Genomic DNA, 27782 nt, shown 5'->3' on the forward strand with positions numbered 1-27782 from the left:
TACCAAATTTATTTGCACGTGCAGCAGCTCCCAATGTGTACGGTAATTTACCTTATGATATCCCTAGAAATAATATCGAAAGAACTGAACTTTCTCATATGACACCAGAAGCATTGTTCTATGTTGTATAATGGACAAGACATACTGTAACTGTTTAAAGTGACCCGTCCCTGCTTCCCTGCTTTATTAGAGATTGTACATCCATATTCCAATGAGAAACAAGGCAAGAACACAGAAGGGACAGCAGTCTATTTCAGTGCAGGAGAAATGAGCCGATATCTGTTAATACAGTATAGTGCAAAATGTATTAATGTTACAAATACTGCCAGAAAATCAGAAGTTATTCAAAGTTAGTTATACTCTAAGCCTACAAGGGTTGCTTAATAAAGACAACGCCTAACCTTATGAGTCTATCAACCTATGAGAGCAGCTCCCATCCTGGCAGACTAGATCTAAATAGTCCATGTGTAGGACTACATGTTCCCTATCGTGATTGGAGCAGGGCCAATTTCGGAACGGGTCTTACATGAAGCTGTTGTTTGCCATCACATTCACATTGTATAAAGGGTTATCTCTGGTGCATGTACAGCAATGTATAGTCCACTTTACCCATCACTTTATACCATGAAACCATTATGAAGAACATTGTCGATAGAAACACTGGATAATATATTGAAAATATCAAACCCGAGTGACCAAGTCTGCATGAATTTTCTGTATTGAAAGGACAAATGACCAGTGGATTCACTGGTGACCTCTTTGGTATTGAACTCATAAAGGGGTCACAATTTGAAATTAACTTTAACCCTTAAGTACTATCATGGTTATCATATTGATATGTCAATGGTAGTGGTGTATGATAGACACCATGATAGGACTTAAGGGTTAAATTAATGGATGTATTTAGATGGAACCTGACCCTTACTGTCGTCTTCTTGACTCATCTGGACCATTTCCCTTAGATATGCTGTTGCCTGCCCCTGTTCTGCCAACCCCATGGTCTGTTTGGAAGGCGCTTCCATCCATTACATAGCAACAGCTAGAGGACCATGTGGCCATTACACCACAGACGCCTTTATAGTAATCCACTGCACTCTGGAAAGGAGTGTAGGTGCACTGGAGGAGGCTGAGTGACTTATATGGTCACCTGGTCCTCCAGCGCCATGTTATGAACAGGAGCATTGTCCACACAACCCATGGGGCTTTGGAATTGAGGCCCCTTGGGGAAAATGACACAGAGGGGTCAAGAGCAACACATAGTATGTGGTGGGTTCTGCTCAAATACACCTATCAATTTAAATAAATTTTGGTTGCCAAACCCTTTAAGGTGCCCATAGATGTTCAATAGCTGTCTGAAGAACATTGTCAGCTATTACTTCAGACTGTCACAATGGGAATACAGAAATAAGTTGATGCCGGACATCTCTGGCAGCAATATATCTCCTGTGTGAATGAAGGATTGGACATACTGAAATCCAATATGCCTGATCCCTCTCATTCCCTGACATCTGCCCTCAGGAGAGTCAGCACACCCCTGAACATATTAGGTAGTTTCCCAATTTTGCCAAAGTCCAATTTTTTGCCTGCTTTTCTTATGGCCACCTTATCTTCTGAACGTAGTGGTGAAGACCTCCAATGTTGCGCTGATGGGATTCACTGAGTTACTGGTTGGAGTTATAGTAACTATTATATTATTTCAAGAATGCATACTTCAGGCCCTTATCACTATATTTATGCATTTTATATATTTTTGACCAATATTTCGTAGGATTTCCTTAGGAAGGGACATAGATTTACTGTCAGCGTACTCCTTGTTGTAGGTCTGGGGCTCAATCCCTTGGCATGGCATTAGGCCTGTAGTCTTAGGGAGGGTTCACACAATGTCTTTTGGCTCGTAATCTGGCACGTGTACGCCACGGGAGCTTTTGCGGTCCGTATACGTTCCCATTGATTTCAATGGGAGCGTGGATTGTTATACGCGGCGCTATTTTGCGGCCGCAAAATAGCGCCGCGTATACGATCCCGGCTCCCATTGAAATCAATGGGAGCGTATACGGCCCGCAAAAGCTCCCGTGGCGTAGACGTGCCAGATAACGAGCCAAAAGACATCGTGTGAACCCTCCCTTAGTGTTCATGCCTCACTGTTTTTCGAACCCACATGGACTTATCTGGTTATTTTGAGCGCAGCTCCCTTATCATCATTGTTGTTAGGTAGGCATTCCCATATCGTAAGACATTAGAAGGGGATGTGGTCACTGCCGGCCCAATGTAATTTTATTCCTCAGACTATTTAGATTTTATATGTCACATTAAAAGTTAGGTTTCAGTTTTTCCCCCTTAAGCCCAGTGAATTCTGTTACAAGCCCTTTTCAATGTGAAAACAAACCAATCTCCCCCAGATCTGGCATTGTCACAGTGCGGCTAAGAAATAATTCATTAAGGACTCTAAAAGACTCTCTAATGAATAACTATAATGGCAAACGCCGTTTTTTACGCTTATCGGTAAATTGAATTCACCGGTGAAAGTGTCCATTTATTATCAGGTTTCTGCCAGCAGGAACGGACCCTCTACAGTCACTTGTTTGCATGTTTTTGTTCCTGTGGATTTTTTTTATGATTATTTTTCTCATTTAGTAACATTTGTTTCTTCCCTGTGAGCAGGACAAGTTAGGAGGCTCCAGTTTTCCTTAATTTTCGTGGTGCGTTCCTTCTGCGGCTCAGCTCCTGTTTGCAAAATAATTCCTCACTTTCTCTGTACATTTAAATAATAGATTTTTTCCCCCAAGGAGCTGGGTTACAGCAGATGAATGAATTGCAGGGTTACTGCGGGTGAATGAATTGCAGGGAGTAGGGTCCCAGCCTTGCCGGCCGCTGACACCACGATGTATTGTTTTAATTAGTTCTCCCGCACGCCCCACAGCTCCATGCTGACAAGTCTCTCTCTCTTCTCTCTCAGCTGCCACCCACTGTCTGGGGAGTGCACCTGCAGGGCAGGTTGGAGCGGCCTGTACTGTGAAGAACCCTGCCGGCCTGGATTTTATGGGGAAGGCTGCCAACAGCTGTGTGCCTGCTACAATGGCGCGGACTGTGATGGGATGACAGGAAGATGCCTATGTGCTCCAGGATACACAGTAAGACAAATTCCAGGGTCACTTTTTGTTTGTTTGTTCCTTCCATACTGGATCATTTAAGCACTTGCACAGTTTTCTGCCTCTTTATCTCACCATCTATTATCTGCCTATACTATAACCTTCACATATAATGACAGGTTGGGGTTTTTTTTAGCATAGAGAATGGTACATTGTGTTTTCATTGTATTCTATATATTGCAGCTTATCATAACTATAGGAGCGGTATTCTTTAACTTGCTCAGACAAAATCTTCCTCCCTACGATTTTTATCTATTACAAAATTTCTCTTTCCTATTGTTTATGCCTATGGTATTTTCCCTTGTATGTTTATCATAAGACAGACAATATTCTACGGATTTATTTGCCTTTGAGCCGATTTTCCGTATTTATATAGCTAGCTTATTTTCTTACATCTTATTCCTGCAGGTTTCTTTCAGGAGATAAGAGGTTTGATAATTAACCTATGCCGGCTTTGTAACTTTGTAATCCATGGCTCTCCCGGGGAGGGTTTAAATTGGTGAGATTGGGGCTTGAAATCTCTAATTATACACCCCTGATGGTAAACTTTGACAAATTTACCCCCAACAGGGCCCTATTCAGGAAGCTGAACTACTGTGATGTATATTGTAAGCAGATCAGTTGAATCCAGTTGTGTGCATGGATGATAAAAGCAAAGGGATAGAAGAATAGGTCATGGCGTTGGTTGCCATCTCGGGTATGGCACTGGTTAATTGCATTTTTAGATTGCAAGCTCTGGTATTTGTTTTCCTCCTGCACTAAAAAATAAATGAGCCTTCAGAGTCTTATGTTCCCCCCATGACTGCGGCCTCATTAGTTCTTGTAAAGAGTCTGCCCCCCTCCTCTTAAATCTTAACAAGTCCGAAGTGCAGGACACTCATGTTTATTTGCTAAGCTCAGCTGCTGGCTCAGAAAATGCTGCGATTGCAGAAAAATATCCAGATCGGCCCACGGAGTTCAAATGCCACCGTGCTGCGAGAGTCTCAGGAGCAGGGACTGGCTGTACTGGCCTCGGTCTTCGCAAACATTTGCTGCCCATACCATCTGCCAGAATAGCGATTCACAAACACATGGATGCAGTGGGCTAATCTTCTGCCACACATTGTTATTATTTGCGAGATGTCATTGTCATCCTGGTCTGATTGTTGCACATCTGCGTTGTGTCACGGTTGTCACCAGGGTGCTACTCTAGTAGCCATGTTACTTAATTGTCATTCTCTATGGTGCCACTGTAGCATACTGGCGTGATAATATGACTGTAACATGCAATCACTTTGTAAGGCAAGATCCATCTCTATTTAGAGGTGATTCACATCTACTGTCACTCCTCCATCTATTGAAATGCAGGGCTGATCCTCAGGTGTTCTGCATAGAACAAATTGTACAATTATAGCCGGGATTCACATAATTGATACTGGCGTAATTTGCTCCCGGGCTGTGGCAGGGACCTTGCAATGACAAGAACACCATCTTATTTTCTCTATGGCTAGAGTTGTACACTAAAGAGTCATCCTGCCGGAGACACCAGTTTGTTAGCCCATAGAATACAATGGGGCAATCGATTGGCAGATAATTTGTTTAGATTCCTTGAAAGGAAATCACTAAGACGTCCAATCGATTGTCCCGATGTATCCTAACAGCCAGCGGATCGCAAAATCATCCGCAAATCACCCAAAAGCAAATTGGGTGTTTCGATCTGCTGAAGTCCAGTAATAATTTTTTTTCTGTCATGCTGTTCACACACAGATTAGTCTGGCTTGAATGACTGAATCATTTTCATGACTGGCTAAGCAAAGCCATCAGTGTGGTCAACAGATGGTGCATCCACAAGGCAGTCTGGTGACTGGAGTTTTTGGCCATGTCTACATGTAATCTGATTAACTTCCACTGAATTAGACACAACAGACACCATGTTGGGAGCTTCGTATAGTGATGTCTGTCTTACATTGAAGGGGTTTTCTCTAGTATAACTTGTCAGGATCAGATCGGTGGATGGTCAGCTCCCAGCATCCCCTCCATTCAGCTGAGCCCTGGCACCAGATCATAAATGGGACTGCAGCTCTGTTCCCATGTCTTGAGTCTGTCACCAGAACCCGCCGTATCAACCCAGCCCTGCAGATAGATAGGTTAGAGTCACCTGAAATAAAAGCTACTTTCCTATCGTGATTCACTGCCTCTGTTGGTGAGCTATCACTGTTTTTGTCAATATATAGAAATTACCCTTTTGGAGAAAAGAGGGCATTGTTGTTATTCCATAACCTATCTATCTTCAGGACTCTCCTTAAGCAGTTGCCTGTTTAAACAGCTGATCAGTGGGGTGCCAGGAGGTGGACTGATACTAATGGCCTCTTCTAAGGATAGGTCATCGGTATTAATGTTCCATCAGATACCGTTAATACAGTAGGTGGACCTACCTATTGACAGCTATCTCTATACGTAAATTCAAGGAGGAATGCTGTCAGTCATGCAGTAGAACCGCCCACTGGACTCCTATGCCTAGAATATGTAGGGATTTACATGAATAAATGACAAGTTGCTAGAACTTTTCTGGCACAACTATATATTATTCTGCTCAGCTCTTCCTGCTCTATAACATGCTGCCTGCAGATTATACTCCATTTTCAATATGACATGTTTGCTTTAAATTACCTGAGAATGGTCCTTGTTAAGTAATACATTGTAATTTTTGCAATAATGGAGGAACATTCATAGTCATCATCATCATTATTATTATGTTATGGTGATTGGTTTATATAGCACCGCCTAGTACTATAGCGCTTTATACCGCTAAATATTGAGAAGACACATTGTAAAACATGTTTAAATAAAATGATTAATTTTTAACGTGTGGTACAAATAAGACCTCTCTAAGGTCTTAGACGTCTTAGTACAAATAAGACAAATAAGAACAGTGACCAAGAGGTCATGGGAAGGAGGAAGCAGCTAGAAGAAGGAAGCGAATTCTAGAAGAGAGGGGAGGCATGAGAGAAGTTTTATATGCTTAGGACAATTATTTCATTACATCAAAATATCAACATACTTTGGATAGGTCTTAACTCCGGTGCCTAATGGGTCTTCATTGAATTTCTTAACCTTACTGCCTAGTGTATTTCATTGACTATTGAATTCTCTGCTCAGTTCCTCCTCTGCCCGACACTTTCTTCCTCGTCTGTGCAGGTTTATGACATGTTCTCTGGCACAGGATTGCCTGTTGCTTGTACTGCCTCCTTGTCTCTCTTGTTCCTCTATCCCTAGGTAGCATTGACTGGTTACTCCGTACTGCACTGCTCCTTGGCTTACCTTTACTTTCCCTCCATGCCAATCTCTAATTCTGTGCGCTCACCACTTTCACCTCCTATTAAATGAACTGCTTCATCTGATTCCCGTCAGTGTCTGTGGCCTTTACCCGGCCCTAATCAATGTCCCTTCACCTCGTTAATGAGGCTTTTATCTCCTTGATTTATTTCCAATAGGTCGCGTGTACAGCTGCCCACTAATCCCAGTGACCTGTCATTCACTGTCCCTCCTGACCAGCAGGAGCTTGGCAGCTACTTCACATCCTCATTGCAACTGAAACTCTTCCTAATTAGAATTGGGCAAAGGCCATGAGATGTCCCAGTTCCAGCTGTCCGGCCATTCCCAGTGAGCAGCTTACGTGCACATCTTGTGGTTTTAGAGTCCTTTACATTTGTATGGCACTAACCTCTATGTATAGCATCGTGAGGGTGCACAAGAATAATCAGAAGCACTGAGAATTGTAATATCATCCTTCCAGCTATCAAAAACATATATAGTAAACCAAAGTGCTGCTAAATGGAATTGTAAGAAGTTTATGCTGTTTTCTTTCACCATCTTTACCCCTTAAGTATTTCAAATGGGTTGTAAGAGAGTAGGAATATTTAGCATTTTGATTTTTTTCAGTAAAAAAAAAAAGAAGAAATTTTCAAAAATATTAACCATAAGCAAAAAGATAAAAGCTGCAGTACACAATCTTACCACTTGATGGCGATACCTGTAGACCATCAATCTGAACTGTATTATTATACAACGTAATGAAATGTGCATGACAATTGGCAGGACTCATGCAAACTCATATTGTAGTGTAATTTTTCTGTATTTCATACCTTATACAGGTGAAACATTGCATTAGAATATGTTGGCCGTATACAGAAAAATATCCCGTTAGATAAAGCTTTAAGGCTAGGTTCACACCTGCGTTGGAGTCTCCATAGGATCTTTTGCTTTTTGATTTTGCTCCATCTTTTGCTTCCCTGAAAAAAGTAATATGGCTGGACGAAGAGACAGAAGAAAAATCACCTGTAAACACGAACCGAGAATAAAAATCTAACATGGCCCATCTTTTGTCTTGAGAATAGATGCAGGACGCCATAACTAATGTGATTGCCTACAATAATGAAATCTGATGGCAATCCTCTAATGTGTATGAGCAGCTAAAAGATGGAATTTTTAACTTGTGGAAATCCAATGTTTGACATCCTGGAATCATCAATGCTGAGATTCATTGTTTGCCTATGGCAATCCAAACATGCCTGGGGCAGTTATAAGTGTGAACAGTGGCCAGCAGTACTGTATTGCTTATTTCCTTTCCCCATCGCGCCCTGTTAGGCTCTGAATACGAAACACTATCTTCAGATATTTGCCAATTTTCTATATGATGGCAGATTCACACATAGATACAGCAATCTTTTCATTCCACTTGGCTGATTGTCACTTGGTTTTCCAAGCAGAGATTTTTCAGATCTAATCTATACGTTCACTGTGTCCACATTGAACAATAGAAGAATCACTTTAGCGGTATGGCCGAATATCACTTTTCACCTCATTTTTTTTTCTACCTGTACAGAAAATTTTGAACTTGAGGAATCATGATGTGAAATGTTTTGTTGTATATATTATGGGGAAGGAGGCTTAGTAGCAGCAATGGTGCAGACCAAACCAGTCAGAGACAGGGACACAAAATCTGGTGCAAACGGATTTATTCAGAAAAAAAACAGCAAAATAAATAAGCCTTCACTTCAGGCACAAAGATCAGCAAAATAAAATACAGTCTTAAGTTCAGGCAAAAAATGAGCAACAAAACCCTGCTCATCTGAGTATTAACAAAACAATAAGTACTAACTGTAAGGGTGGCTTACTACCAGCCAAGCAACTCAACAAAGAGAGTACAATAACATCTCAGCAGACTCACAGTGTCAGGACAGACCCAGGCGCCTCCTCTCACTCCCAGGATCTGCCCTGAAGTGCAGACTCTGCAGCCTTTTATGGCCCAGTAACTAGCCTGAGACCCACATCTGGGACTTAATCTTATTCAAGATCCGCCCTGAACCTCACATATGTCAGGAATCAGGGGGAGATATACCGTGACTCCAGTACTCTGCCTGTCACCTCCTCACAATATATACACACATTGTAAGATGCAATCTAGTTGAAGGATGAAATATCATATTGTACAGGCCAAGTCCTTGGTGAGATAGCATTGTCTATAATGTACATTATACCGGGGAAGGGGACTTATGTAACTATGTAATAATTACCGTATATCCAGAATATGGGGACATTATAGGGGTCAGTGTTTTCTAGTTAATGATTCATAGATGTGAGTCTATCCTCGAAGCTACTAAATACACATTGACCCTCAGCCAATGCTGTACACAATATGAGGAAATGGGATCAGCAATACTGCATTGAAAATTTCCAACAAAAGCTGCAGGCATTACAGGGATGATGAGAAACTTAGAATCACTTGAGATATTTTTATAGTCTGTCGTGTTACATTCTGATACCTGTCAATAACTTCTTCATATTATAGAGAAGAGAAAGGGAATTGAAATACTCTGTTCACTCTCGCTCCTTCAAACAATACATGGTGCTCAGTTAGATTTGTATATCTTTCAGAAAATGCAATTTTACTGTCTCCCTTGCCTATCGCTTGAATCTGAGGAATAGCCTACCCTGAAACAGTAACCGATGACAAGATCAAAAAGGACTTAGGCCCGGTTCACATCTGCTTTCAGGTTTCCATTTGAGGACTCCTCTTAGGGACCTCCGAATGGAATCCTATTAGCATAAAAAAGCGATTACCTGGGAAACCCATGACTATAGTGGGGTCCGTGTGGTTTCCGCTCGGTTTTCACAAGAAACATGCGGAGAGAAGTCCTGCAAGCACAAAAGCAAAGTTTTCATACTCATAATAATAATACATTTTATTTATAGAACGCCAACATATTCTGCAGCACTTTACAAACTGAAGCTCATAAATGTTCCTGAAATTTACATCTGCAGGCAGATGACATAAGAGATCACAAATACAACATATTACACTCTCATATACAGTATGTATATTTGTACAGTCTTATGTACAATAAATATATTTGTACAGTCTCATGTACAGTACGCATATTTGTAGTCTCATGTATAGTATGTATATTTGTACAGTCACATGTACCATACGCATATTTGTACAGTCTCGTATTGTACAGTCTTGTGTATAGTATGCATAAGTTTACAGTCTCGTGTACAGTATACATATGTTTATAGTCTTGTGTATAGTATGCATATTTGTAGTCTCGTGTATAGTATGCATATGTTTACAGTCTCGTGTACAGTATGCATGTTTACAGTCTTGTGTACAGTATACATATGTTTACAGTCTCGTGTATAGTATGCATATGTTTACAGTCTCGTGTATTGTATGCATATTTGTACAGTGTTGTGTACAGTATGCATATTTGTACAGTGTCGTGTATAGTATGCATATGTTTACAGTCTCGTGTATTGTATGCATATTTGTACAGTGTTGTGTACAGTATGCATATTTGTACAGTGTCGTGTATAGTATGCATATGTTTACAGTCTCGTGTATTGTATGCATATTTGTACAGTGTTGTGTACAGTATGCATATTTGTACAGTGTCGTGTATAGTATGCATATGTTTACAGTCTCGTGTATTGTATGCATATTTGTACAGTGTTGTGTACAGTATGCATATTTGTACAGTGTCGTGTATAGTATGCATATGTTTACAGTCTCGTGTATAGTATGCATATGTTTACAGTCTCGTGTATAGTATGCATATTTGTACAGAGTTGTGTACAGTATGGATATTTGCACAGTCTCATGTACAGTACCCATATTTCTGTTCTATGCATACAGTAAATATCAGCCATTTCCACATTTGAAAGTCTATATGAATTTTGTATTGCTTTATCCTATGCAGGACACTGGCTGGTGCAGAGGGAACAGCTGTCTCCTGTGCCCTGCTGTACAATACATGGCGGCATACTACCCATGTTTCATTGGCTATTTAGTATTCTGTTTCATCAGTATTTTATATAAATATGGATTAAATATATAAAACGCATCTGTGCACATTGCACACATTGCAGTGCATTGATGTGTGACAGCTCTCAGTCCGTGTACAGATACCAGACTGCCTGAGCAGACATGATGTTGAACATGAACTCCTGGGATCTGCGAGTACTGTCAGACACCTTCCATGCGAAGGCTGAACAAGAAGCCAATACAGACCTGTGAGATCTTAAAAGTTCTGCCAGTAAGCAGAGGTGTAGCTCACAGACGATCATTATATTCTGCTATACTATCTCCTGCTATATCTTTATGGTATACTGATATATAATACCTCTGCTATCATATCTCTACTGAATTTTGCAGAATCGCTTTTTCTGCTCCATCACATTATCATTGCATTACTCTTGTTCGTAGATCATGCTAAACCAGGCAGAGGTAATGATATATTATATATAAGCTGTTTTATGGCTACGCTCTGGTGCAAATTATGCAAAGCCAACTCTATTGGATGTAAGTGGGGTGACTGCAGTGACCGTGTCATGTAATGGGGCAGCCATCACTTCCATTATGTACATAGCATTGAAGTGCATTTTGGGTTATTGCCTTGTTGAAAATAAACTACTAGGTCTACTGTGCACAAACCACTTCCAAGGTCTACAGGTTCTGTAGATGTTATATCGGTTAGGGTTAGTGGTTTAATTGATGTGATAAGGTCACGGAGGTGATGACATCACTGTTGATGATGTCATCTGAGAGGTTGTGAGGGTCACATACATGTAATGATATGAAATGGTGTCATAGGAAAGGTGGCAATACTACCATCATTGCTCCAGACCCAGAATAGGTGACAATGTTAGAGATATAAGTATGATTTGTGGCAACCCTATGTAGCTCTCGAATAGCCATAGTGGTTACAAGCAGGTGTGACGTATGTGAAAGGCCTGGTGCATCCCCTTTAAGACTCTGCAGCAAGTAATGATGCCATGAACATATGGAAAGCCACTGTCACTGCCTCATCTAGGATTAAGTACATATTCGGACAAATGTGCCGTGTACTCAGCCGTGGAAAAGTACTTTTTCCACTGCCAAGTGTACACCCGAGGGTAACGCATTTTCACGGATCCTTCATAAACTGGAGTCTATTAAAGGATCCATGAAATCGCCCTGAGAAATGGCGTGTTCTATTTTCTACTGGATTGGTCACATGGGCCTGTAAAGCAATGGTCGTGTGAAATTATCCATTACTATCTATGGGACTGTGCACTGGCTGTTAATATAATGGCTAGCTCATGGCTATTGAATCCTGTTGTGTGAATGAGCTTTAAGCTGAAATATGAATGAGAACGTTGCATTTCTACTCTGCAAAGGAGCACAAAAAAACAAAGTACCTCTTTCTTCGGCAGTGTAAGAGTTAATAGCAGTGATGGAGGATATGATAAATTTATCACACAGAACACATATGGTAGTGTGCAGAAGTTTTAGGCAAGTGTAGAAAAATGGTACAGGTATATTACGTCTCGCAGGTTGCCCATCTCTTCAGACACAGGTAACTGACTCAGGAGTTAGGTGGTATTAAAAGACCTTTAAGTCCAATGGCCAGTAGTAAGAAATGTTCTGTCCCCACATGAAGGCGATTGAAGGTGTAACTTATAGTGGCCGTGTGACTCTCCTACCTTCGTATCCAAGCACTGGAGCAGACCGGACCGGCAGGAGCTCAGGATAGATGGATTCAAGCGTAGACACGATGATATGATGAACCAACGTGGGTTTATTTGACCCAAGAACAGCGACAAACGATAACACGATACTGTAATAGCCTTGATAGTAGTGGTATTAAATGCAGTCCTGTTGGTGTCTTTCCTGAGGCTAACTGCTGGTCAAAAACTGATGCCTTCACAAGCCCAAGTATAAGCAAGTCCTGTCACACAGCTATGAAAAACTAAAATGGCTGCAGGGAGTGACATGGACCAGGGCTTTGCCAAAAACCACGCCCAGAGAGAAAAAACTTTATTAACAAGAACAAGGGCGTGCAGCATGCAAATTCTGGCCAGCAGACAGCAGCAACAACAATGCATTGAAATAACATGAGAAGGAATTAGTAATACAGGACATTTAACTAATAAATATGAGGAGAACAGCACAAGAAACGCGTGGGCTGTCACATCAGCAGTATTGGCAATACATATTACATAGTGAACACTGCACCACAATGATTTAGGCTTCAGTGCCACCCAAGCAAAATGGTAGACAAGATGTACCATATATCCTATAAACTAGTGAACATCTGGTAGTCTTATATATGGGAAGAAACTGCCAACCCACCTCTAAGTAGTGGGCGGAATAATATTGGCCAGTACTTTGTGTGATAAATGGCTCCTGTCATGTGTATGACCCTCTTACTCCAGGTTTGGCCCCAGTGGAGAGGCCGCAGGGTTGAATATACCGTGGGCACTGTTCCGTTACATTGTGCCTGATCACTCATACAACAGCCGGCTCTGAGAATGTGTATGTGTATATCTTCATTAGACTACCGTGCTGCAGCCGGCTGGGTCACTGGTCCGAGGGCCAATAGAGACTTATGGCGCTGGTTATTGAGCAGTGCAGTTACTTTAACAATTTAAGGCTTGTTTAATGCTTGTGTTTTTACTGGAGAGGAGGGAATATATGATCTTTCTTAGTTTAACCTTCATGTAGGCTCTTCAGTAGCAGCGAGGTATTAATAGTACTGTCTGAATAAAAGCCTAATTGCGGCGCATACATTATTATACATCACCTATGGTTAAGGAAATGATGTATAAAACTGTGCCCTTCTGTTCTATGTCATAAAACCTCGGCGTCTTTTATATTAGCTGCTGATGTTGGCAAGAGTTTATGTAATGCCAAAGTCATGTGATTATCCGAGCCAGTATCTAGAAGAAGCCATTCATTTTCTATGACACTGACTTAGCATACTTCTTCCAGGACATTCTTTATAATAAAGGCTTCAGAATACTCCATACAGGGATTTTCTCATCTGTGGACTTTCTGCTCCAATTATTCCTATAGGGAAACCGTCGGCGTTTTTTAATTGACATGCTGCGATTTCCAAAACCGCAACGATTTTGGAAAGCGCCGCGTGTCCACAGTGCATATTTTTTCACAAGGTGTGGATGGGATTCACTAGAATCCCATCCACTTTGCTGTGACTGTAAAACTTTGCCTTTTTTTCATGCCACATGGGGCCCCCTGGTCGTAGGTGTACCAAACTCTTAAAGGGAGCCTGTCAAACTCAAATTTTCTCTGACACCATAGTGCTATGTAGGGACCTTTAAAAGGAGCAGAAACATTCCTTTGTGGCTACAATCTGATGAAAGAATCCAGAGATACTTCTCTTTAAATGGAAATGCAAATGAGCCTGCAAGTGCATCAGGGGCGGACCTGATTTACCAGTTTTGCATACAGACACCTGCAAGTGTTCTGGTTCTCTTCTTGAATCACCACCCAACTCCTGCCATTACTGACATGTTGGCCTTTGCATATCATGGCTGTCTTTTGGCAAATCTGGCTAATCCACTCCGCCCCGATACCCTGGCAGGCTGATCTGCATATCCATGAAAATATTTTTATCTCTGCATTGCTTCATTGTTTTATGGCCACAGATATAGGTTTCTGCGCCTATTAAAGCCCCAGCAGTGTTACAGATACAGAAATATGGCTTTTAGAGAAATCAGACTCCTGAGACTCCTTCTAAACTACTCCTACTAAAGCAAGAGCAAAGACACTGCCATAGATCTTGTGCACTGGAAACAAAACATCTATCATATTATTTATGAGAGTTTTATTATTACTGTTTGCTGGAAAGCGAATTCTTGCTGGTGAAAGTATTACAAATTGGTAGTATGGAAAACGCCCCTATGGATGTGCCTTGAAGGAAACGCAGAGTCTTAAATCCAAGAATACACAATATTCATTTCTGATGTACTTTCCTATATATATATATATATATATATATATATATATATATATATATATATATGCATTTAGATAAATATTACACCTGTAACCATTAATATAATCATTACCAATATTTAAAAAATAAAATTGTCCAAGTGGGCGGAGTTATTCACTAAACAGAACCACCCACTGGACTCCTAAGCACAGAATAAGCATACTTGTAATGGAACACATGATCTGTTATAATTCAGATATAATCCTAATGCAAATACAACCACTAGTATTGGGCTCCATGTATCCCTATGAATGCAGGGTACTCTCCGGTCATGGAGAGGTAGGAGATGATGAACGTTGCTTCTGCTTACAGTAACCGATCTTCTTTCTTCTCTTTGGGTGTAAAGGCAGGGCAAAATAACCAAAGGAATCTGAAAATGTTATCATTTTGTAATACAGCTAGAGTCCTATATTGTGCATATATATGCAAGTTTTATAGTCTACTGAAATAGCTCTTTAAATGTGGAAAGTTTAGTTCTGCTGACCGCATCATTTTACAATCTAATTTTCAATGTACATTATAAAATTGTATTATCTTACAAACAATAATACAAGGCAGGAAATAAGATCTACATCTCACTTGAAATGCAGGGAAGAAATAAACCTTAGCGTCCTAAGAATGAAAGTCTAGCCAGCCATGTAATGTCCTCATGTTGCCTTCAAAGATGTCCTCTGTTTCTGGCGGCAGGCCTGAATATATAGGAAGAGTAAGGCCTCGGGGGTACAAGGTCAGACCCCTGCTCACTTTGCACATCATTAGCTTTATGTATAATGTATATATTTAATGTCTTATTTCAATATTTGAGATCTTTGATAGTAAGATCCATTAGTATTATAGTCTGTCACAATATGTATGATTTACATGAAGCAGTTGAGATGACAACCTTTGCCTTGGGTGAATGCCACCAAATTTTTAGGTGAGATCTGAAGTGTCAGATCAGTCTTCCATAATTCCATCTACACACAATAACGTATTGCAGTTACATTTTTGTAGTGATGCCAGTTTGTAGGATCACCTATTAGGAGTTGTTCACATCATGAATTGTCTATCCCCTAGGCCAGTGATGGCGAACCATTTAGAGACTGAGTACCCAAACTACAACCAAAACCCACTAAATTGTCACAAAGTGTCAACACGGCAATTTAACCTTAATACTGTGCGGATCCACAACTTCAGGCAATTATGGACCTGTAAAATATGGTCGTGTGAATGGGGCATGACAGAGCTTTCGAATATACAAACAACTTTGTGCTGCATTTCGTATAATTTTGAACAATTAATGTTCACTATTTACATTGTACAGATTTGTTTTATAGGACCGTGCAATGTTATGACTTGTAATAATATCACATGTCTGCTATAAAACAGATACTGTGCGATTTAAATAGTAAAGGGTCCCCACTCAGTCCAATCTGTTCCGCAGTGACCCCCATACAGTACAATCTGTTCCGCTTTGACCCCCACACAGTCTAATCTTCTCCACAGTGGCCCCCGCACAGTGCAATCTGCTCCACAGTGGCCACCACACAGTATAATCTGCTTCACAGTGGCCCCCACACAGTACAATGTGCTCCACAGTGACCCCCACACAGTACAATCTGCTCCACAGTGACCCCCACACAGTACAATCTGCTTCACAATGGCCCCCACACAGTGCAATCTGCTCCACAGTGGCCCCCACACAGTACAATCTGCTCCACAGTGACCCCCACACAGTACAATCTGCTCCACAGTGACCCCCACACAGTACAATCTGCTCCACAGTGGCCCCCAAACAGTGCAATCTGCTTCACAGTGGCCCCCACACAGTACAATCAGCTCCACAGTGGCCCCCACACAGTACAATCTGCTCCACAGTGGCCCCCACACAGTACAATCTGCTCCACAGTGGCCCCCACACAGTACAATCTGCTCCACAGTGACCCCCACACAGTACAATCTGCTTCACAGTGGCTCCCACACAGTATAATCTGCTCCACAGTGGCCACCACACAGTACAATCTGTTCCATAGATGGGTGCTCACAGAGAGGGTTCTGAGTGCCACTTCTGGCCCCTGTGCCATAGGTTCGCCATCATGGCCTTCCAAGAAAAGGATATGTTGTTTATACCTTGCTTTTGTGTGCGCCAAAAAATGTTACACAGTCGCAGAAAAACAGAGTTGATGATCTTTAGGATCTGTCATCAATATCAGAACAGATGGGTTACCACCACCCAGTACCCCATTGACCAGCTGTTTGAAGAGGCTGCAGTGTATGAATAAGTGCTGAGCCCTCTTCTCTGTATACCAAGCCCCTTACCATATAATGTATATTCGCTGTGCTTGGTATTGTAGCACAGTTGCATTTGTTTGTATGGGAATAAGCTACAACATGGTCATGTGACCAGTAACTGTGATGTCTGAGACGAAGAGCCAGGCACGAGGTAATTGTCAGGGGTGCCATGTGTCAGACCACTATCAATCTGATATTGTTGACCTATCCTATAAGTCATCCATATTGTAATCTCAGTGAAGCTTTCTAACCTTTTGGTTTCCATTTGCTTTATTAAAGTAAATGTATTTTCAGTAAATGTATTCTCTGTGGGATACATCTAAATACCTTTTTTTAGATATTCAGATATTATTGCTTCTATGGAAAACTTAGTAAAGATACAAATTGTGGTGTGGACAGTCCCTTACAGCTAAGGCTATGTCGCGATTTTGGCTGCAACTAAAGATCAATGTAACTCCTTCAGTAATGTTATTGAATGGAATGGAATTGCATTGTGACCCCAAAGGTGCAACTAGAAATAGCGTCTCCCTCGGGATCACAGTACAACTCCATTCACTAACATTAGGAAATGCTGGTCAACACAGGGATTTTTGGCCAAGTAATGGTAATTGTGGCCAAAATCTCTGTGTAGCCCTAGCTTGAAAGGGTTGTCTGGCTCCAATTTGATTTTAAATTATTTTAAATTCTGATGAAAGGTCATTGGAGATCTATGGAGATCCCACACATGGCCCCCACACAGATCAGCTTTTCCAACATAGCCTCCAGGCGCTGGAAGCCATAGTAGTGGACAGGGATCGTTTGCAGCTTGCCTCTTTTCAAGTAATAGAGGTGACGTTGAACATGCCCAGAATCACCGCTATACAGTGGTAGGGACTACTACGGTATGCTTCTCCTAGTACTGGAATAGGAGCAGCCTGCACGTGCTCCCCATCCACTGCTATAGCTTTTTGTGCCCAAATGCTACTGGAAATGCTGATCTGTGCGGGTCCTACATTATGTGTTACGTATGTATATGTTATCTATTTATGAATAAATTGACAACTAGCTGTACCATTCTCTGTGTCTGTAAACTATTTGGAGAGGGTCAAAGTTTGTATGGTTATTTTATGGAGAGTACAAGAAACCTGCTAGCAGGAACATCAGCGGTATACTACACACATAGGCCACTTTACATTGATTTCAGTGATATACAGGTAGGCTTTCCTTTAAATATAAGTTACACTAAATGTTATTTCCATAGAATAATATCCTTTTATCTACTACTTATCTGCTAAATAAGGAGACGACTACACATGCCCATTGATCACTTCTAAATTTGGCAACAGACAGGTAATTGATATGTCCAATATAACTAGCTACAAACTGTGTGTCTGACCAGTGGAAATTTCCAATATGCAGCAAGGCCATGAGCAGTTCTAAGGTTTATAGGAAACTAACAGTAGCCCGAATGATGGAGGAAGAATCTGAAATCTTCCACCTTCACCATTGTTTTCAATGTATCTCCAGCTTTAGGCCACAGGTCTACACATGCAGCAACCTCCACATGGCCGTGTGTGACATAGTTGCCATCTGGACCCCTGCTACATCCTCATTATGTTTACTCCATATTATGTAACTGACGTATTGTCGTGTTACGTTATTGATTTAATAAAGATATAGAGTATTTTAAAAAAAAACAAACACTGCAGCTACCACGGAATGTTCCCTAGTGTTAGCTATGGTAGAACCTTATGACATCACGCAGGATATATAAGGAGTTGCTGCACTGATATTCCTTTGAGGGTTACAGTTGATGGTAGCGAGTTGCTTGTGTTTCTGAGCACTTTATGCGCAGTCAGTATGGAAGACATTGACGAGTTTCCAGACGAATTATGGAGAGAAATGGTAGAGGAGGCAGAGCCAGCCTTCTGGCCTGATCAGTATGGTGAGGTCTTATTCTGGCCCACCTTGGAGACAATACCAGAGGAGGAGGAGGAGGAGGATGAAGAGGTGGATGATGAAGGAAAGGAGATGAGAGACAAAGAGAGCATCCGTGTAATAACACCCAAAAATGGCTTGGATGTCGATAAAATCTCTGAGGAAGAAAATGACTTGGAGGTGATACAGTCAGAGAATATAACCAAAAATATCTCTGAGACAATGACTACTTCTCTACAGTGTCAAGTGAAGGAAGCCTGGCCATGTCAAGATCCTGTTTTGCCACAAAGAAGATGGTGGCTTCCCAAATGTTTCAGATCATCAACCACAGAACTGCAAAAGATCAGCAGTGAAAATATTTCTGAAAATTCAACACCAACACGGCAAGTAAAGGAGGCATGGCCAACCATGGATTCGGCATCAAACAGAAGGTTCCCAAAACGTTCCAGGAGGAACACCAATAGCCCCGCAGAAGACCCCCAGCCATCGGGATTCTGGAAGGCAATTCTGGTTTGCTGCAATGTGAAAACCTTAGAATGAATACCACCAACTATTCAGTCTTCACCCTGGTTGTGTCATCTGATACTTTACCGGCATCCTGATGTAAAGTCTGCCAGGATGACGATATCTGATAACGTTTATATTATTTATTTTAAAAAAATAAATAATTTCTGTTTTATCTTATATATTTTGTGACTCTTCTATTATAGGCACATCGGCCTGGGTATCAATCTGATGAAATATTTTGTGTGGGCTTCCTCTGTGTAATCTGGTTTATTCCTATACTCCAATGATATACCAATAGGGAGTTTAGTTTGGGAACCCCACTGGGGACTGTGATAACAGTGGGAGGAATTTATTAAGACTGGTGTCATCTGGGGGAGGGGGGAATGGCAGGGGGAAGTGAAATCCTGTGCCAGTCAGGGAGTAAAAAAAAACCTGAACAATTTAGGATCCCCAAAAATTTTTAGTTTCTAAATTGTATAATGGTCTGCCGAGTGGCCCCCACACACAGTACAATGCTTTCCTCAGTGGCTCCACCACAGTATATATAATACTAGCTTCTGCCCACGACTTCGTCTGTGGGTTGTTGTTGGCGATGAGCCGCTTATAATTAGCCAAATGTGGTTGGCAGTGATCCGCCTGTGTTCACGTGTCAGCTCTGCTACATCTGTGCATATGCGCAGCAGCCCCAGCTGTATGCACATCCGTATGGGGAGCAGAGCAAGCTGTGGTACCGCGCTGCCTGAGCTTGGCTACATCAATTTGGATCACAGGGGTTCTGTTGTCTGAGTGTCCTATCAACGTCTGTGTTAGACACAGCTGAATGGCTGCTGGTGAAATGTGATGCAGTTCACCCTTCCCCCCCAGCACAGTCCGAAGACTACTTGCCCCTGTGTTACGCACAGAAACTGCTAGCGCGCTGCCTCAGCTCTGCTACATCTGCTAATTTTGAATACAGGGCTTGTGTTTTGTGAGAGTGTCTGAGCAGCTTGTGTGTTAGACATGGCTGAATGGATGTTGCTGAAATGTATAACCGTTCTCCCCCCCTCCCCCATCCGAGGCAGAACAACATATTCCCCCGTTGTGCTCACTCAAACTCTACAGCCACACAGCCTGTATGTTCTGTAGTCTCCTGATCTTCTATGAGACTAAATTTTCTTCAGCTTTCACAATGTCTGGCTCCTCCTGTTTAACTCTGCCCCATATACAGATATATATACAGACCTGATTCATAGCTTTATTGCATGTGTGCAAGGAAGCAATAAATCTATAAACTAAAACAAACCTAGGAAACCAACCAATAACTGCGACAAATGGCTGAAAATCTCTCTTACCCCTCATTCACATGTGCGTTTGGTAATCCGTCCGGGGAGACTGCATGGGGACCCCCCCCAAATGGTATACCAAACGCATTGCCAAATGGTGTGCAGTGAAATCACATGGACCCCATAGACTATAATGGGGTCCGCGTGGTGTCTGCATGGAACTTGCAGACAGAAAAGTACTTTGTGATCTACTTTCATGTCCACATCACTCATGTGAGCAGTGTATGGAAAGCACATGTACCCCATTATAGTCTATGGGGTCCATGTGCTTTCACTGCACACCGCTTGCCTAAGCTTGGCTCACCGGATGGATTACCAAATGCAGATGTGAAAGAGGGGTTAAGGCTAAGGCCACACGTAACGAAAAGCGGCATAGTGGAAATGGAGCAAAACAAGCATTTTTCACAAGTTTTTTACACTACTTTACGAAGACATTTTTAATTTTTCGCCTCCCCATTTTATAAGTCTATAAGGAAACTGTGATGCTGTATTTTTCTGCAGCAGCCTAAAGCTCGTATCTATGTAATTCTCCCAGACAAAATAGCATGTACATGATGTTTGATAGAATTTACTACAGAGCGGATGTGAACCTTGCCGTTTCTGTACTTTGTGTTGTCTTTTTTATTGACTTGTACCTTGTTGCATTAGTTCGGATGCTGTCTAATTGTTGCAATCATTATAATCCTTTGGATCTTTTTTATTCATCTTCTGACAAAGTCAAACTCAAAAGACAAAGATAGAAACCAAACTTTAAACAATGCAGCCGGCTCACTATCGTACAAGCTACAACCTTGTCAAATAATGAAAATGACCCAAGACTTAGAAGAAGTCAACACTCTCATCTGCATGTCTCCATAGGGTCAGCAATCTGTTTTTACAGGGGAAAAAAATCAATACGTTGTAGATTTAGTATTAGAACAGAATAGTGCGTTTCTGAAACACTCTCTGATCTGAGCTGAATCATTTATAACGTGAGTTTCTGATACGTCCTCCAGGGGTTTGGCTTGTGCTGAAACACCAAAAAGCAAGAAATACTGGAAAGATTATTAATCCTTCTACAGCCAAGGAAACGTATTGGAGTTCTGCAGTCATTACATGATATCCGGGATCTCATAGTGTCTTAGATAGCTTTATTGCCATACCTGGTGCTCTGACACATGAAGCCACTACTATTATTGGAATGAGTTTTCAGATTTGTGCTGTGAAATTCAGATTGCTTTAGAGTTTTAAGGATAACTTATGCGGCACAATGAGCTTCTATGCTCTGGTATTAAACTTATTGCAATCTTATTTTTGTTCCCAAGGCAGAACTGAACCTGTTTATTTGAAGGTAGCAGCCCGACTTATGGTTGCCATTTTGCTTGTACAAGTTATACTTTTATCCCATGGCAGGAAGCATCAGCGCAGGGATAGAAATAAAAAACTTATGATCCTCTACTCTTAATGGTTAAAAATTACAGCTGCTTTTATTTAGTTTTTTCATTGGGTAACATATGGATAGGACGTCAGTTTAGAAAAGCTGGATAATCCCTTTAATGAATAAGTTAACAGAAAAATTTATAAAAGTAGCAAATTCAACAATAGCAACCAAGGCTGCGTTTCTTACAAAACCGGACATCACAACAGAATAGAAATACGTCAATATCTGTAGATGAGAGAAACATAGATAATGAATTTGGTATTTGCTCTAACTTCAGACAGCTCTGTACACTATGTAATGGTCATGTGCAGTACTACTATTCAGGTTCCATTGAAATGATGCCACCATTATCTAAGGCCCCTTGCTGACGACCATGGGCGAGAACTGTGTGCTATCTTTGTTTTTCACAGATAGAACACTGACCTATTCATTTCTATAGATACATGCACACGATAAGTCTGTGAGCCGTGATTCTGCACCGCATCAGTTTTTGCAGAACGGACTTGCCCATAGAAGCCTATGAGAGACTAAAAACATAGGACGGCACATGTATGTACTCAGTGCATCATCAGTGTGCTGTCTGTTTCCATTGACAAGCTAGGAATATCATTAGATGTCACCTGTGGGGGGGGGTTTATGGTGGATCCGCAACCTAGGATCACACACTAATGACACACTGACATACTATACTGATGCTAAAGAAATACTGAACGCACCCTGAAGACACACCAAAGACACCGTTCCCAAAACCAGAAGACTAATTATTAGTTTGGTGATTGGAAAATGCACACGGTCATCCGCAACTAGCCTAAGGTCTGGTTCACATCTATGTTCAGTATTCCGTTCAGGGAGTCTTCTTGGGGACCCCCACGAATGGAATAACGAACGCATTAAAAAGCGGTGAGCAATGAAAGCACACAGACCCCATAAACTATAATTGGATCCATGTGTTTTCCATGCAGAGCCCGCACAAATCATGTGGAAAGAACAGTACTTCAAGCAGCACTTTTCTCTCCGCATGATCCATGTGGAAACACATGGATCCCATTATAGTCTATAGGGTCTGTGTGCTTTCATTGCTCACCGCTTTTTAATGTGTTCGGTATTCCATTCGGGGGGTTCCCAAGCGGACTCCCCAAACGAAATACCAAATGCAGATGTGAACCAGGCCTAACTCTTAGACAACAGCTTTAACTTTTGTATGCAAATCTTTTTTAGTCACTTACCTCTGTTTTTTTTTTGTTTTTTTTTTAAATGTACACTCACCGGCCACTTTATTAGGTACACCTGTCCAACTGCTCGTTAAACACTTAATTTCTAATCAGCCAATCACATGGCGGCAACTTAGTGCATTTAGGCATGTAGACATGGTCAAGACAATCTCCTGCAGTTCAAACCGAGCATCAGTATGTGGAAGAAAGGTGATTTGAGTGCCTTTGAACGTGGCATGGTTGTTGGTGCCAGAAGGGCTGGTCTGAGTATTTCAGAAACTGCTGATCTACTGGGATTTTCACGCACAACCATCTCTAGGGTTTACAGAGAATGGTCCGAAAAAGAAAAAACATCCAGTGAGCGGCAGTTCTGTGGGCGGAAATGCGTTGTTGATGCCAGAGGTCAGAGGAGAATGGCCAGACTGGTTCGAGCTGATAGAAAGGCAACAGTGACTCAAATAGCCACCCGTTACAACCAAGGTAGCCAGAAGAGCATCTCTGAACGCACAGTACGTCGTACTTTGAGGCAGATGGGCTACAGCAGCAGAAGACCACACCGGGTGCCACTCCTTTCAGCTAAGAACATGAAACTGAGGCTACAATTTGCACAAGCTCATCGAAATTGGACAATTGAAGATTGGAAAAACGTTGCCTGGTCTGATGAGTCTCGATTTCTGCTGCGACATTCGGATGGTAGGGTCAGAATTTGCCGTCAACAACATGAAAGCATGGATCCATCCTGCCTTGTATCAACGGTTCAGGCTGGTGGTGGTGGTGTCATGGTGTGGGGAATATTTTCTTGGCACTCTTTGGGCCCCTTGGTACCAATTGAGCATCGTTGCAACGCCAAAGCCTACCTGAGTATGGTTGCTGACCATGTCCATCCCTTTATGACCACAATGTACCCAACATCTGATGGCTACTTTCAGCAGGATAATGCGCCATGTCATAAAGCTGGAATCATCTCAGACTGGTTTCTTGAACATGACAATGAGTTCACTGTACTCCAATGGCCTCCACAGTCACCAGATCTCAATCCAATAGAGGAGCATCTTTGGGATGTGGTGGAACGGGAGATTCGCATCATGGATGTGCAGCCGACAAATCTGCGGCAACTGTGTGATGCCATCATGTCAATATGGACCAAAATCTCTGAGGAATGCTTCCAGCACCTTGTTGAATCTATGCCACGAAGAATTGAGGCAGTTCTGAAGGCAAAAGGGGGTCCAACCCGTTACTAGCATGGTGTACCTAATAAAGTGGCCGGTGAGTGTATATGTAAGGGTGTAGACCAGTGATGGTGAACCCTTTAGAGACCGAACCCGAACTGCAACCCAAAACTTACTAAATTATTGCAAAGTGCAAACACATCAATTTAACCTCAATACTGTGCAGATCCACAAGTGCAGACAATTACGGACCCGCAAAATACGGTCGTGTGAATGGGACTTTACAGAGCTTTCAATTCTAGAAACAATTTTGTACTGCATTTGGTATAATTTTGAACAATTAATGTTCACTATTTACATCACACAGATCTGTTTTATAGTGATCATGCAATGTTATTATGATCTATAATAATATCACGTCTGCTATAAAACCGATACTGTGTGATATAAATAGTGAAGGGCCTCCACTTAGTACAATCTGCCCCACAAAGACCCCCACTCAGTACAATCTGCTCTACAGTGGCCCCCACAATGTACAATCCGCTCCACAGTGGCCCCACAAAGTACATTTTGCTCCACAGTGGCTCCCACACAGTATGATCTGTGCCATAGATGGATGCCCACAGAGGGGGCTCTAAGTGCCACCTCTGGCACCTGTGCCATAGGTTCGCCATCACTGGTCTAGACAAAGCACTCATCCATAAAAGTTCTAAGTTCTCCTGGCACAAAAAGTAGGCTCCATAATTCACATTTACTTACTGTGTAGAGGAAAATTCACTTAGTATACACAGGGTAAATCTACAGATGTAGCAGAGTTAACCCAAATGTCTACAATTGGTTAAACTGCTGCAGCTGTAACCAAAATCAATGAAAAGTTATTGAAAAAATGGTTTTCCAATTACTTCTTATTGGTTATTGTTGTCTTGTGTGATATCTTGGTGCATAAATTTAACCAACTGCAGATGTACTGGTTAACTCTGCTACATCTGTGTATCATCTGTTCTCTAAGTGGTGAGAGTTGGCACAAGAATCCAAGCAAAATACGGAGTCCAGCCAGTGGTGCTACTTTTTTCTAATGTAGGCAAATACTGATGGTGACGGCACTGCAGATCCCCTATATTCAGTAGACCGGGCACTTTCAGACACAGGGATACCTAATGTGTATGTGTTTCACAGTCATTTTCTACTTTGAGGGCGGGTTCACACCAGCGCCCGATCTCCATTATGCAGGTTTCCGTTTCCTGCCCGAGAAACTGGGCAGGAGACAGAAACTGTCAGGCAGTTTTCAATAGGTGGGTTTGAAAAGTGTCCTCTGGTGAGCGTCTTCTGCTCCCCGCAGTGAAACGTTTTTGGTTTTTTTTTTAACCGGAAAGAAAGTCGGACATGCAGAACTTTGTGTCCGCTAAAAAAAAAACGGTTTCACTGCGGAGAGCAGAAGACGCTCACAGGCGCTCACCGCCTTATGCCGACAGAATCCAGAAACCTGCATAATGGAGATTGGGTGCTGTGAACCCGACCTTATATGTATTCTAGGAAAAGGAGTGATTTAGAACTTTTATTTTATTTTATTTTTTTAAAAACTTTTTTTTGTTCACTATTTTATTAGCCCCACCCCCAGGGGACTTGAATCAACAATCATTTGATTACAAGTCCCATAGATGGCAATACAAGTGTATTGCCATCTACGGGAGATTCTATACATTGCTATTGCGGCGATGCCGGTTGCTATGGCGTCCACTGTTTCGGGGCGTTAGCGCTGCCCCTTCCTCATAGCCAAGCCTCAGGCTATGAGGAAGGGGCAGCGCTAACGCCCCGAAACGCGTCAGCCAGACGTTTTTTGTATTTCAACTCTGCCATCGATAAGTCTCATTGAACTTTTATGGAACATGTAATGTTCTCTCACAATAAAAGTTAAGTTTTCTTGAAGGAATTTGATGCTGGATCATTCTATTTTGGACGGCTATATTTGTACCTCGGGCTGAGAGGCTGAATTTCCGTGCATCTTCCTAACTTCTACCCAAGGCATCCTATTAAGGCTATATACCTTTAACATCATCGGACACATATATCGAAGGACACGTGAGTGAGCTGACACAATTTCATTCATTACAGAAAGAGTATGTACTATTTATTTTTACCAGGTGATGCACCATATCTCAAAAGTATTTTTGTTTGTCTTATATTGTTCAGCACTGTGCAACACAGTTGATTTTATTCTGCCAAGGCTTTCGGTAGGTTGAATTACCAATATTTAGAACTACAGTCCTTCTACTAGAAATGGATACTGTAATTGGTCCTTGGGTTATCAGATAACACACCTCTGGTGCTCACTAACACTGCAGGAGCTTTGTTAAGAGCCCCTCCAGAAAAGGAGACGTGAGAATGAATGCAGATGGCAGAAAAATAAGTGACTTGTGATATGTAACATTGAAGGTCCTATTACATAGGAAGGTGCAGGAGAGAATGAGCATTTTTAAAGGGGTTGTCCTAGCCTTTGTATAGGTTATCAATATCAGATCGGTGGTAGTCCGACACCAGTCACCCCCACCAGTCCACTGCCTTCTGCTCGATCTGTTATATACAGACAGCTCTATACACTATATAGTGACCATGCACGGCACTGCCACTCAGGTTCCATTGAAATGACCTCCATACCATATTTAACTCATAGGATGCAAATCCCTTTTTAGTCATTGACCACTGTTTTATTTGAAATGTATAAGTAACAGAAGATGGTGATGGTGTTACCAATATGGATTAGACTTGAGTATGACATGTATAATTCCAAATGTATTGAACTCTTTCAACGTTATTAGATGCTTGTCATGTAATAGTAGTAGTGCTAGCATGAAAAACAAGGAAGCCACGTATGCAGTTTGAGCTACATGTAGCTTGTAGGATGAAATCCACCATATTGAATATAAAGTGAGCCAGTACAAATTATTCATCGTAGGACCAATACCAGGCTTTCTTTATCAAAAAGAAGATCAGAACTCTGCACAAGGGAAAGATTCCCCATAGAAATGTTAGAGAATTTTTCCCCTTTTCCTAATGCTGAGATCTGATCTTCTTTATGATCAAAAATTAAGTATGGGGAGCGGATCTCCTGCATGTAATGTACAAAGGACTTTACAGATACAAGGGTGGTTCCTTGGATTACAAAAAGATGCTGCTTTTCCAGAAGGATAGTCTATTGATGTAACTAGAAAGTATTGGAAACTTCGGATTGTCTGTGCTTTGTCCTTGCACTGTGACTTTCCCCAAATGTTCATGTCCTGGAACTTGTTACACTTCTCGCACTGACGTAAAGAGGGCATGGAACAGCCGGCGCAGAATGGTTATGGCTACTACACTGCCCTGTTCCTTGGTTGGATAATGATCTCCTTGGGAGTAATTAGCTGCAATCCTGAGAGCTCACACACCTCATTAGAGAGGGGATTAGAGGGGTGTAAGGAGACGATCACAAGGCTGCATTACACTGGAGGGATACTATCCTCA

General features: G+C 41.7%; 2 protein-coding genes across 3 annotated transcripts in view; both read left to right on the forward strand.

Annotated features, from left to right (window-relative positions):
• Positions 1–27782, forward strand: part of MEGF11 (multiple EGF like domains 11) — a 324148-nt gene that overhangs the window by 244698 nt on the left and 51668 nt on the right. For both annotated transcript variants that reach the window (XM_075273141.1, XM_075273142.1), the window contains exon 10: positions 2957–3131. In XM_075273141.1, the coding sequence (XP_075129242.1) occupies positions 2957–3131 (175 nt within the window). The remainder of the gene's footprint in view (positions 1–2956; positions 3132–27782) is intronic.
• The window catches only part of LOC142202847 (mitochondrial import receptor subunit TOM20 homolog), a 331267-nt gene that overhangs the window by 179123 nt on the left and 124362 nt on the right, over positions 1–27782 (forward strand). The gene's annotated exons all lie outside the window — the stretch shown is intronic.

This window comes from Leptodactylus fuscus, chromosome 5, assembly GCF_031893055.1.
Source record: "Leptodactylus fuscus isolate aLepFus1 chromosome 5, aLepFus1.hap2, whole genome shotgun sequence".
Classification (NCBI taxonomy): Eukaryota; Metazoa; Chordata; class Amphibia; order Anura; family Leptodactylidae; genus Leptodactylus; species Leptodactylus fuscus.